General features: G+C 47.1%; 1 protein-coding gene across 2 annotated transcripts in view; it reads right to left on the bottom strand.

Moving 5' to 3' along the window:
• Positions 1 to 10142, bottom strand: part of RPH3AL (rabphilin 3A like (without C2 domains)) — a 33485-nt gene extending 23343 nt beyond the window's left edge. For both annotated transcript variants that reach the window (XM_031043568.2, XM_005142959.3), the window contains exons 1-4: positions 10042 to 10142; positions 8528 to 8671; positions 6545 to 6674; positions 2636 to 2722 (exon numbers count right to left, since the gene is read on the bottom strand). In XM_031043568.2, coding sequence (XP_030899428.2) covers positions 2636 to 2722; positions 6545 to 6674; positions 8528 to 8671; positions 10042 to 10118 — 438 coding nt within the window. In that variant the 5' untranslated portion in view covers positions 10119 to 10142. The remainder of the gene's footprint in view (positions 1 to 2635; positions 2723 to 6544; positions 6675 to 8527; positions 8672 to 10041) is intronic.
• Positions 10143 to 12840: the final 2698 nt, after the last annotated feature.

The raw sequence follows: 12840 nt of genomic DNA, 5'->3' as shown, positions 1-12840 counted from the left end.
CCATGCTTGCTTGAGATCCTGGTGGCCACAAGACTCACGTGCTCACTCAGTGCATGGCACAGACTAAAGGGAACAATTACAGTCCTAGGCTCTTGTCCCAGCCAGATGACACTTATTAACTCTAGCCAACGTCATTTAGTCCACCCAGGTTTCCAAATGACCTCTTTCTCATTTCAGTGCCTGACAGTCTCTTGCTAACAGAATCAAGAGCTTCATAAATATCATGCTCAAATAGCTTGAGCAGTGGTTCAGAAAATTAGACAGCGATCAAAGCGCTGATGTGGGTGGAATCACCCAGCTTGGAAACACCACATCTCATCACACCTGCTGGGGGAGGCACTCCAAATCAGCATCAAACACTCACCCACCTGAGCTGGCCCACTTCAGGGGCCTGACAAGTGGGGAGAGCCACAAGCCAGAGCGCTGTGGCCTGGGACAAGCCTTGTTTAATCATGTATTTTGCTGGCATGGACTAAAGAACAACCTTGCTCAGACAAGCTGTGCATTGAAAAGGGGAGAGAAGGGTGATTTTGACTTGTAACTGCATTACACAACACAAAGTGCTTCAGAGTGCTCCTGAAGCTCCCTGCCTGGATGCCAGGAAATAAGACAGGTCCGACACCTACTCACCATGCAAGGCATTCAAAGGTTAGACAGAAATGAGAGCATCTGATCCCAGAAAACAGACAACCATCTGCACTCATTGATAGCAAATATAACCTTCAGCAAAGAGCATGGCCAAATGGGGTTGGTCCATAGCAGATGGCAATACAAGACAGATCCAAATCACAGGAACAGACCGCAATAAGGAACTGGTTGTGAACACAAGCCCTGAAAAGAAACCTGGTAATTTAATGCATGCCCTGTAATACCACAACACCAGAACTAGTTTCAGGGGACTGTACCAGTCATCAGTCTGAGGCCCACGAGCCTCGTTTCTTCCTCACACACTTAGGGAAGACCTGATCAAACCACTTGCCAGGCATTCATTGTGATATTGCCTCAACTTCCTTGCCCTGGATGACATGCCTCAAGGCTTCCTCTAATTCCCAGTGCTTCCCTGCCCTGTCCCATATTAAAAGCTGAGCATATGGGAAGACAGAGGTGATGTATGACTTGATGCCTGTCTGCATGTACACTGTTACCCTTCCAAACTTCCCCTGACCAGGGCACCAGAATCACTGCAAGCAAGAAGGAAGACAGACATGAACTGACCTTAAATAGAATCAAAAGATAAAGATAAAGCTTAGGGTTGAGAGGTAAGATGAGGCTATTTTTTAGTTAGTCTAAGATGGAAAGTTCCATCCATTTTCATTAGGAAAGCACTTTGGCTTTATCTCTGGTTTCAGAGAGAGTGGGAGCTCTGAAGGTTACCCTATCCTCACACACTGGCCACTCTAACACTTATTGGACACGTTAATATTCTTCTCTGTCCAGTGACTACAGCTCCTCATCATTTTTATAAGAAACACAACAAAACCCCAAACAATTATACAGCGTGAGATGAGAAAAAAAGAATTATAGAAAGAACAGAATAACAGAAATAAAGACAATTTCAGTCCCATACCCATCTCTCTGCAGAACACAGAAAATATCTTGACTTGCCTCACTCTCCATTTCAGGACCTACATCTGGAATTCAAAACATCTGGAAGATTCAGTGTATCCAGTTATTAGCGATGTCCAAGGAGCTGGAAAGCTCTCTGCCTGCCCTACCCACACTGCTGCTCAAAAGCTGAGGAAGGGCAGCATCCATGTACCCCTCGTCCTAGCTGAACATGAACTTTGCAAGTGCTCCTGCACACAGTCCTCTCTGATGTAAAACTTAAGCAAAGCCAAGTTTCCACAACTAGCAACAAAAACAAATTAGCAAAACACCTTCACAAATGCTCTCACTACACTTCAAAACTGGATGTAGCAGAGTATCCACGTTTCACGGTTGGTTGCAGTGCTCAGAAATAGCTGCACTAGATTGATGTTCAAGGACCACAAGCAAAAGTCCGAAAGAAATTGATGGGAACAAGTGAAAATCCTTCTGTAATCACAGAACAAAATCACTAACTTCACTGTAGAGCAGCAAGCCCTGATGTTGGTGGATGCTGCCTGGCAGATAAAAATTGAGGCAGGCCATTACTTTTTGCTGTGTAAAGTCAAGGATGAAGGATATAAAAATTTAGAGACCTGCATTAGAAGTCTCACACACTGTCAAGTTATGGGATTTTGCAGGCAGGGAGGAAACAGACTTATAAACTGCAATCCTGGTTATTTTTAGAGGGACAAATATTGCAGTTATCCTCTAGATCTCTCCAGCTGTATTGAAGAACCAGTGTTAGCCAAGTTTGTTTGCCACAAAGCTGGGAGGGAAAGAGCATGGCAGAAGGTAACAGTCTCTTTATGACCAAAAAAATCCCACAAAGCTGTACAGGCTGCAGGATATTTTGTGGGATTTTTTCCCCTCTACTCCCTCATAAACCAAAGTTTTCACCACTGTGTTTGTTCATTGAGCCTCCCAAAACCAATCCCAAGCTCCTCTCCAAGCACCTAGGCAGAGGGAAGAGCCCATGCATGCTCAGCACAGACTTGAGGCAGGGTAGGTGCATGCTGCTGAACCCCATCTCTCCACAGTTGTATTTTACCTCTCTTTGTTCACTGCAGATCTTGCACAACCAAAGAGGACGTTTCTGGGCTCCAAAGGTTTCTATTCCACACTTGGTGCAAACTTTCTGAAACAAGAGAGTTAAAAATAAGGTGGTGTTAGCAGCTCCCCACAGCCATACAGCCCTTGGGAGAGAGAAGGTCAGGAAGCATCTTTCCCAACAGTTCTGATCTGTTTTCCTTAAAAACCTAATCATGCCACAATTTTATTTAACCTGGAGAGCTGCTCCAGGTCTATATGGACGTGAGACAAAGGCAAATCTACAGTATAGTCCTTGACTCCATGGCAAGAAAAGAACTGGAAAGGGCAAATCAAAGCCCATGACCAACAGGCATATTTCCAGAGTTGTTTTTTTTAATCCTAAACCCCAATCACTGTGCCATGGAAAGCAGCTGTAACTAAGTACAAACCAAGTTTGTGCAAGACTGGAAATCCTCTCCTCCCTTCCCTCACATACATAGTCTCAAACCCCATGGCTTCTCCTCCATTTCAGCATTCAGTTGACAGCTATTGATTTGTGGCAGGGCCATGCCTACATGAACACTGTCTGAGCAGAATGCTTGATAACGCCACACGGCCTCTGCTGCTGCACAAGGGAACTTTCATGTCTCTGCTGGCATTACAAGCCATTTACAACCTGAATCACCTAATATTATATAATGAAGCTGATGCGTATCAGGCTTGGCTTACAGCTTGAATGAGAAATCGGATGAATTCTTTGATCCTCACAGAGCAAAAGCCACTCAGAAGAGGGCCCTGGAGAGCAAAACCTTGCTTAGAGACATGTGAATTTAATCTCCCCAGCTAAGGTTTTACATATGCCCACCACCAGGCTGCTCCTCCTCTGAGGCAGGAGGCCTGTGTTCAAGAATGAAAGTCTCAGTGGCTCACTTAGCCCTCATTGCCCATGCCTGAAGGAGGAATGATGGAACCTGAAGCAATGGCTTCATTGCATGAATAAATGCACCCGACTGTTTTGGTCGGCATAGTCCAGAGGCATGTCTGTCATGCTGCACAGAAAATGGAAGGCAGCACTAGCAGCCCCACAAAGGCTGGTGCTCTTCTCCATCTCTCTGTTCCAGTCCTCATCCTTGCAGAGAAATAAGAAGCAACCTATTGTGTCTGATGCATCAATACTCAACACTTGGGTGCTACCCAAACCAAGGGGGATTGCAGATGCAATTAGCAGACACCACTTGAACTACCCCAAATTCTCCCTCCCTCAAACAAAAACCTGAGGGAGTGACCCAGTCTTAAATACCCTCAAAGATCCCAATCCCCTTGCGTATAGCACATTCAAACACTCCCTCTAGTGGAAGTTTCCAAGCGATTTTATCCTTAGCCATAAATTTTGACAGTTCTAATATAAATTGGGTTTATATTGAGCATCATTCACAGCCCCTCAGAAGACAACATAAAAATCAAGGACATTAAATGCAGCCCCATTCCTATTTAAATACAAGATAAGGCACTTTCTTCTCCTACTTGTACTTCACCTTTTATACATGACACTGACACCCTCTGCACAATAAATGACCCATTATGCTTTATCAAACTACTGTTATTGTTAACACATCTGGATTTGAATACATCTTTGTCTTGCCATTGTGCATTTATATCTAAGATAATAAAAACTAATATTAAATACATTCTTTGTAAAACAGAATGTGGCACTTCAAAAATCCATCAGGCTGCAAGAAATACAGAACCTCTATTTAGCAGAACGGACTTGCTGAAGGTAAGTTCTTTTCTATGTTTCAGATGCATCATTACAACAATTCCTGTTACTGAATTATGTGAGCTGCAATGAGATGGTAACAGAGCGATGCCAGCAAGAAGAACAGGAACTTTAAAAATCTATAATTCCCTGACAAGTCATTTCTTATTGCATACAGCACTGCACGAGTGATGGATCTCCCTGGATGAGAAGGGACGAGCTTAAAGTAACAGTCTACTGTGTGTGCTCTGCTGAAGGGTTGACTGCTCCCCCAGTTCACTCCTTAGCATTATAAAACAGTAAGTGGAGAAGCCCAGGACACCCAGTCAGCATTGCCCTGAGCTTGCACATGGCTGGAAAGAGCAAGCAAGCAGAAAGCAGCTGCAAAATGCACACTGGAAAAGTAGGATTTCACCTTAAAACAAGGTGGGTATGAACGCTGCTGAACAGCCTCCAGACAAAAAGGGAATAACCATAAAAAATAAAACCTAAAATCCCAGCCCTTCCCTGGGGTTTTCCAGTCACAGCTGGGGCTCCTGCAGCCTGGGGGTTCCTACCTGCAACTGCAAATGGCCAGGGTAGGGAAATGGCTAAATCAGGTTTTGCCTCCTCATTAGCATACAGGGTTCAAAGGAAGCACTGCAGCAATGTGACCTAGCTGGCTTTGGACAAGGTAAAAGCAGAATCACCAAGGGATGGAGGCAAGAATACAGCACATCCTGTTATTCCATGTGGTTGAAACACAGGAAACAGCCAGCCGTCTCCTGTCTGCTATCCAGCCCTTTATTCTCCACAAGCACACATGCACAGAGCCCACACTCCCCATGTGCCTCACTGAGAGCTGCCTGAACCTTCAGCTCAAACCAGACCTTTAACTTCCCTGTACCTCACTGTTTCCCCCAACACTTACTAAAATACTGGCTTAGGATCCAGAAGTTCAAAGATCTGTGTTTACTTGCCCAGTCACTGCCTTACAAGAAATCTTCAGTATAACCCCTGCCTCAGTCAAGCTACTTCTGCAAACTGAATGCAGTGGAGAAACTCACTCAACAGCAAAGGCAGCACAGCTCACAGCAGCTCCTGCCCAGCAAGCACACATGGAGGGTTGCTGGGACCTCAGTTCTGACTCCAAGGGGCACCCACCTTCCTTCTCTTACAAGAGGTCTGAGCCCAGCAGTGCTGCAGCCAACCATGGACCAGTGCAGGCCCAGCCTGGCAGCCTGTTCTGCATGAGAACTGCACTGCACAAATGCTGTCAATGCCAGCACAAAAAGTTCTCCATCATGGCCTGAGTGGTGGCTTAACCACAGAGGTGCCAACATGCACCATTCCATGGTAAGGAGCAGGTTTTACTCAGTGCTGTCCTGTGAGATCCACAGGACACCTCCTCAGTGACAGGGTGAGTGACACTAGCGTCTCCTTGGCTCTCATACCCACCAGGGACAGAGCCAGCACAGGCTGCTCCCTTCCACTCTACCACCAGCAAGTCAGAAACACTCCTGCACCCAGCAGGTACCCTCACCTCTCCCCATGCAACATGCTGAGGCAAAGCCACTTACAGAGTGCTCTCCCCAGGGAAAGATGGGCTTCAAGTGCAGGAAAAACAGTCTCCCAGCAGAAGGAGGATAAGGTGGTTGCCTTGGAGATCATCATTTCCACAGCAATACAGATTAACCCCTTGGCTGCAGAGTCTAGACAAGCAACAGTTATCCCTCAGGATTCTGGTAGAATAGCTGTCTGCCTGAAAACTGATATTGCCTTTCAAACAGCATCCGTACAGTCCTGCCAACAACATACACAGGCAGCCATCAAGGCACACAGTTGGAAACTTTACACTGGTTTGGAACTTGAAGATGGACTTGACTCCTCCAGAGAGAGGCATTACTGGAAAGCCTAAGGGCAGACCTTGCAGTAAGTAACAGTGAAGCACAAAGATTCTTTAATCAGCTGCTTGTCATACATTTCTGCCCCTTCTCACACTCTGTAAACCAGGACTGGGAGATGCAGAGGGGGCTGATGCACTAAGTGCAGTTTAGGTACTTTAGGATCCTAAGGAATAAGGGGCGCAAGAGAAAACCTCATGCTCTGACAAATTCCAAGTGGCCTGGTGGACTTTCTAGACAGGTCTGCTACCCCAGGAACATGCAGGAACCTGTGTGTAACTAAACCCACCTTTTTGCAATCCTGACAAAAGACCGATGTGCTACCCAGCAGCCCAAGCAGTTCACTGCAAAGCAGACACTGCGAGAGGCCATTGCCCATCGCGTTCTTCCTCATGTTCTCCAGCCGCTCCACCAGGCGCCTGTGGGAAAGAGGCAGAGCAGAGGTCAAAGCACTCACCTTGGAAATGGAAGCACGTGGCACTGAGGCATGCTGACAACCTGCAGATGGGTGCTCCATGCTCAGCCTACCTTTCCTTCTTCTGCACAGTTTTGGGGCCCTTGCTGGGGGGCATATGTACTTTCACTTCAGCCCCTACACTCAAGCGTTTCCTATCAGCTGGCTCCTTGGTCATCAGGGCATAAAAACCTGTTTAAGTCCATCTATTGTTGCTCACCAAGCCCTGAATAATAAAAACTTTGACTACTATTGAGAGGTCTGACTCAGACAGTGGGGCCAGGGCAGACAGCTCACAAGAAGGGCTTGGTGCTACACCCTTCAGGAGCCCACTGTCACTGGGGCCACAGTCTCAGCACAATGATTTCCTGCCTGTAGAGCAGGAAAAGCCTTTAGTGCTCAGATCAGGGCAAGTCAGACAACATCGGGAAAGGGCAGAGGAGTTAGATCTGCCAAGCTCTGCTCCATGTTTACATATATTCCCTGAAAGCCACACTGCAGGCACATGACTTGCCCACATTCCACTACAAGCAGGAAGGCCAGACTTGAAGCCATCAAATGAAAATGAGCTTGGCTGTAGTACAGGAATGCCAGAAACTGCTCCCTGCTGTGAATGACAGCCTGCTTGGAAGACAGGAAGCACATATGTATGCACGATGTCCATAGCAGCAGGACTACAAAAGGGAAGGAAGGCGGGATAAGCAACTAGGATGCAGGATGTGGAGAGCATGCAGAGCAGGGCTGCTGTCATGAGACCACTGCCTGGCAATTCTCAGGCATCCATTTGTAGATGGGGACACTAACAGCCAGGCCATTTATCAGAGACAGTGACCAGTCACAGCCACACATGTGCCTGTGGCTCAGGGAGGAAGCGCAATCCTGCTGTCCATGCAACCTCATCCTCATTAGCACTAATGTCCCATCAGCTAAGGCCTGTACTGAGAGGAAGGCAAGGTCTATTTAAAAGAGGTACTGCCTATGGTGATGAGGTCAGACAGCACAGCCAGGCTGAGCCATCGTTAGTAGATTTATAATTCTTGACTTCAGCACAAGAAAATTCCCAGGACTTAACAAAGGCATTTCAGAGAATGCTTCAACATGGGCACAGCAAGGCTATCACCTTCTGCAATTACACCAACCACCACACAGAATGATCAGCCCCTCGGGGTTGCTGGCTGCTTCTGGGGCTGCTGGGTCTCCATTATATCACACAAACATCAGTGTCAGGTCTTGTTAGCACTAACAGGCACTGCGCAGGGACAGAGCAAAGCACAGAGGCAGGGAGCTGAGCCTGCTGGACATGGGCTGGGAGCTTCCTGTCTCACAAATAAGACCTTCAGCAGGACTGAAAGCAAATGGAAATCTGCAGCAACAAAAGGATGCCCATAAATGAGATAATTCAAGCTAGCAACCCCCTTCCAGAGAGCTCAGCCAACTAGAACAAATGCATTCACTGCTCCAGGCAAAATCCCACGGGGCTGCTGCAGACAAGGGAAAACCTCACTGTGCCACCAGGAGCAGTTCCCAAGCCACAGAGTCCACTAGCAGTGGGTGCAGCTGCATAAATCAACAATGCAACCACAGCAAGCCCCAAAGCTCAAAGAGGGCACGAGAAAGGCTTGAGATGGAGGCAGAAGGAAAACACCACATCATTCCCAATGCTCATCGTCTCCAAACAAGCAACATGGGAGGATAAAATAACTGACTTAAGGGATGCTCTGACTGATGGAAGCTGAGCTCAGGCAGCCAGGAGAGCCACTCCTCTGTCTGAGCTGACCTTTCCTTCGGAGGGAAGGGTACAAATGAACATGACTGTACCCGATGCGCTGCTGCTCAATGATGTCCAATTTCTCTGCCTTGCGGATGACTTCCAAAATGACCTCGAGTTCCTGCGGGCTCAGAGCCTGCATCTTCCTCTGCTTCTCAGTCTGGAACGTGTGCACTGACCAGCCTGTCTGGAGCCTGGGGATGGTGGCAGTGGGGAGAGCAGAAGGAAGAATTAAGCTGAGAAAGAAAAGCACAAAACCCCTGCCATGACCCACAAGGCCAAGCCTGCCAGGCACACAGAGCCCACATCAGTCTTCCATCAGAGAAGTCTGCTCCCTAGCTAAGACGCAAAGTAGGAGTCTCTTCTCACTGACCAGATCACCACATCACTCCTCCCACAACACTGAGTGCTGCGCTGTCTCTCCCTGCCCTCTTATTTTTCTCTCTGTTCCAGTTCATATTTTACCACTCCATTTCCTCACTCCTATTTTGTTCTGTCCATAAAGAAAAACTAGTGTGCCTAAGGATGGCCATCCTGGGGGTATCCTTGCAAAGATGGGTGCTGATGCCAGACACTACAACTGCCAAAGGCAGACTCTGGAACACAGGGATTACCTGCACCCTCCTCTCCAGATGGCATGTTTCTAAGGTCCTCAGTTTGAACACACAAATCATCAGCCACACATGGAAACACAAATGTGGCAACTTCCTCCCTTGGCCTAACCCAGGCTCTCACAAGGACTTCAGCATCTACTTCCCTCCGTGTCTCACATACAACGGCTGACATTGCTCCTCAGCTCACCTGGGGACAGGCAGGAGCTTTCACAGCAAAATTAATTACCATTCAGTAGGGGTTTAGAGACCACTGGCTAAAGTCACAGCTGCTGCAGAATGAGGGGCACTATCAGACACAGCTGTCTTAATGAGGCTCTCAGGTGAAGGCTGGTGAAGCACAAGTGGTGTGCACTGTTTGCAGTCCCCCCCTCAGACACAGTGTGACCTCCTATTTTCTAACACTACAGCAGGCTGACACCAGAGGTTCAGACAACAGCAGAGGTGGCAGTGGCATGACACTGGCTGCCAGAAAAGAAAAGGATACAGGAAACAAATACAATTGTAGTGCTTGACTCATCTCCATCCCCTTTGTCTTTAAGTTATGCAGTAATTTAACTTCAGGGGAAATGAGATCAAATGACAAGTTCCTAATACAAAAGAGTGCTGGCAGCTGGGGGATGCTATCAATTATATTGTAGGGTGCTGCAGAGATATATGCCTGCCTCCAAGCCCTTCCTTTCACCCAGGGGAGGGCTGGTGGGATGGAACACACCACACAGCAGCTAAACTGCAAATACCACTGTAGGCTGGCAGCTCTGAGCAGCAGCCAAGCACCAATCTCCAGCGTAGCAGGCTCCTCTCCCACCCAAGCAGCATACTTCTAGGCTACAGAGGGGTTTGAATGACAAGCAGACTCCTGTGAATGAGGCTAATGCTCCGCATAGATACCAGCAAACCATTCAGGCCAGAGCCAAGGCTAGGAGGAGAGGAGGAGGATGGTGAGGACTCACTTGGCACGCAGTGCGAGCTGCCGGTCATTGGGGCACACCCACTGGCCTGTCCCGCTGCCAAATATCATGTCAGACATGGCACCAGGCTGGGAGGAGAGGCAGGGATCACACCTGTAAGAAGAAAACACCAGTACTGAATACAGCTGCCACTCCATCCTGAAGGAATCTCAGGCAGTGCCTGGCACAGCCTCCTTAACCATCCCAAAAGGCTGCTCTGCTGGCATTACACATGGTGGAAGTAGACAGACTCTCACCTACAGACAACGACAAAAACATACCATCATCCTCATAAAATACAAGCCAATAGATACCTTCAAATACCTTGAAGACAAGGCTGGAAGTTTATATTTTATAATACTCTAAAAAACAGAAAGCCAGAGACTCTTTGTCAGGTCTGATTTTTCATTTCAAACTAGAGAAAAGTGTTGTTTTTAAGAACAATCTCTGATCTGTCACCTCTGGAGCCCCAGCACTGCAGTACTGACAGTGAAAGCCACTATAAAGAACACAGAGAAGCTACAAGTTGCTTTTTTGTTTACCTCTTAATAGGGTAACAACCAAAAGCCTACTCGACAGTCAGCATTAATAGGTGGCAAGACATTTCATTCATTAAAACTGTTTCCATAATAACCTGATATTTATAACTACAGTCTACACTAGCAGCTTATTTGCATTGTCTGATGTTTAAGACAGCACCTCTAGCAGCAGACCCTCCTACTGAGGCTCCTGTGACTGGCACAATCACACCAGTGAGTCCTTGTTCAATGACAATATCACTGTGAACTGATGAGTAAAGGCAGCGAAAACTAATTTCCATACACTCATAGGAGAAACACATCCCCAAGAGACTTTGCAACTAAGTGAAGGCAAAATTAGTCCTGATGTACAGAGCTTTTCTCCAGCTGGATGTGCTCTCCAGCAGACCAAGTGTCTCACAAGCCCTGGTGCATTAATTTCCAGGTATTAATACTTACCTTCCCTAGAACAGACACTTGCTAGCTTTGAAACTATACCTGCTGGGCAGAGATAACGTGTTTAATTCTGTGTGGCAAACACAAATCAGATACAATAGCAGGCAAGGTATATCACCTGCCAACTGTGCAGTAGTTCCCAAGAAAACACATGTTTCAGTCTCAATCCACAGCACTCATACCACAGCAGTGCCCGTGGCTCAGTGTGCTGTACCTACACTTGCTATCTATGGCTGACACACAGAGGTTTCTGCTTCTGTGCCAGGCAGAAGGCATCACAGGCTGCACGGCCTTGGCCCTCTGACACAGGCAGCTTCTGCAAATTCATCTCCCTCCCTGTGCTGAGCTCACATGTGCCACACACCGCACTTGGTCCCCAGCACAAGAATGCTAACTTATGTTAGAGAACTGACAACTATCTGTTGCCAAACCCCATGTAGGCCTTGAGAGCCAAAACTGCTACAAACAATGAACCAGTTCCCTCCGTTCAGACCATCCAATTTCTGGAGAAAGTCTGAAAACTCAGAGATTACAACAGGCAGGAGAAAAGGGGATGAATTCCACAGGGAGCACAGATTTCTCTTGGTGCAAGGGGACAGATGTATAGAAAGGGTGAAGGCTCCAACAATTCAGCATAATGCTCAGCAGGCACAGTCCAACTGCACACCAAAGTGAAGTATGGAGGAGATGAGGGGCTGCAGGAAAGATTTGGGAGAGAAAGAGGGCGAAGACAGGAAGGACAAACAGAAGTGTCACACAGGACTTTTTAAACCTTTCCTACACTAGTTTCGAAATGGATCAGCCCTAGAATGAATCCTTGAAGGCTGGCATCTTGGCTTACCAACAAATGCCACACATGCTGTGGCATTCCCTTTTTATTCCAGAACACCTCCTGCTCTTTGCATCTTCTTCACAGTCTCAAGCAAGGAGAGAAGGCAGCAGTCCCCACATACATCCCATAGCAGCTTACACACAGGGGAGCAATCCAGCATTAAGAGCAACAGAATTCAGATGCTCCCACCCCCAGGCCAGTGTTAAAAGCAGAAAGAAGCTACATTTTCACAGAGAATGGCAGAGCTGGCATTTTCCAGAGATTTTCCAAGCCTGTGGTGCATTCTTACAGAATTATATGCACATGTAGCCTCACAAATGCATATATTAAATTACTCTTCAGATATACCATGTACCCTTCCCTCCCACTCACACACACCTGAAGCACTCAGTGTCCACTGGCAAGGCTAAATGCATTCAACCATACTGATGTGAGCAGTACTGGCAGCTGTGGGATGTTTAAGAAAACATAAAAGCTAGAGCTGGAGATGAGCCTGATACCATGGTTAGGGCAGAGGAGTTTGCTTTGCCAGCAGCTGTGCTTTCAGGGTGGAAAGCTGTGCTGAATACATCTGCCCCTTTCTCAGCACAGCTTTATCTGCTCTAACAGAGCTGAAGGGAAGGCAGAATAGAGCACATCAGCTGAGCATTTTACTCAGGAGAGACCTGAACACATTCTTCAGCCTCATACCACAGTGCGCTTTTCTCAGCATGACTGAACAAAAACAAGCAATGTCATGCTCTTTTGCCTCTTGTTACTCAGCATAAGCTTTCTGTTCTTCATTCCCTGAGCAGCATCTGCAAAGAAAGAAGGAAAACAAAGCACAGCCTAGAGATCCATCATATGCCAAAACAGTCTTCAGACTGATTATTCCATAAAATATTTACAGGAGCATTTCCTTTTGGCAGCTTTGGGTATCTGCTGCTCCCTCTGAGGTAAACTGGCATTGAAGGTGGCTTTGCACCTTTATATGAAAAAAGGCTGGTGTGGTTCAAT

Source organism: Melopsittacus undulatus, chromosome 13, assembly GCF_012275295.1.
Source record: "Melopsittacus undulatus isolate bMelUnd1 chromosome 13, bMelUnd1.mat.Z, whole genome shotgun sequence".
Lineage (NCBI taxonomy): Eukaryota > Metazoa > Chordata > Aves > Psittaciformes > Psittaculidae > Melopsittacus > Melopsittacus undulatus.
The sequence above is the reverse complement of the archived record's forward strand: the minus strand, read 5'-3'. Positions and strand labels throughout refer to the sequence as shown.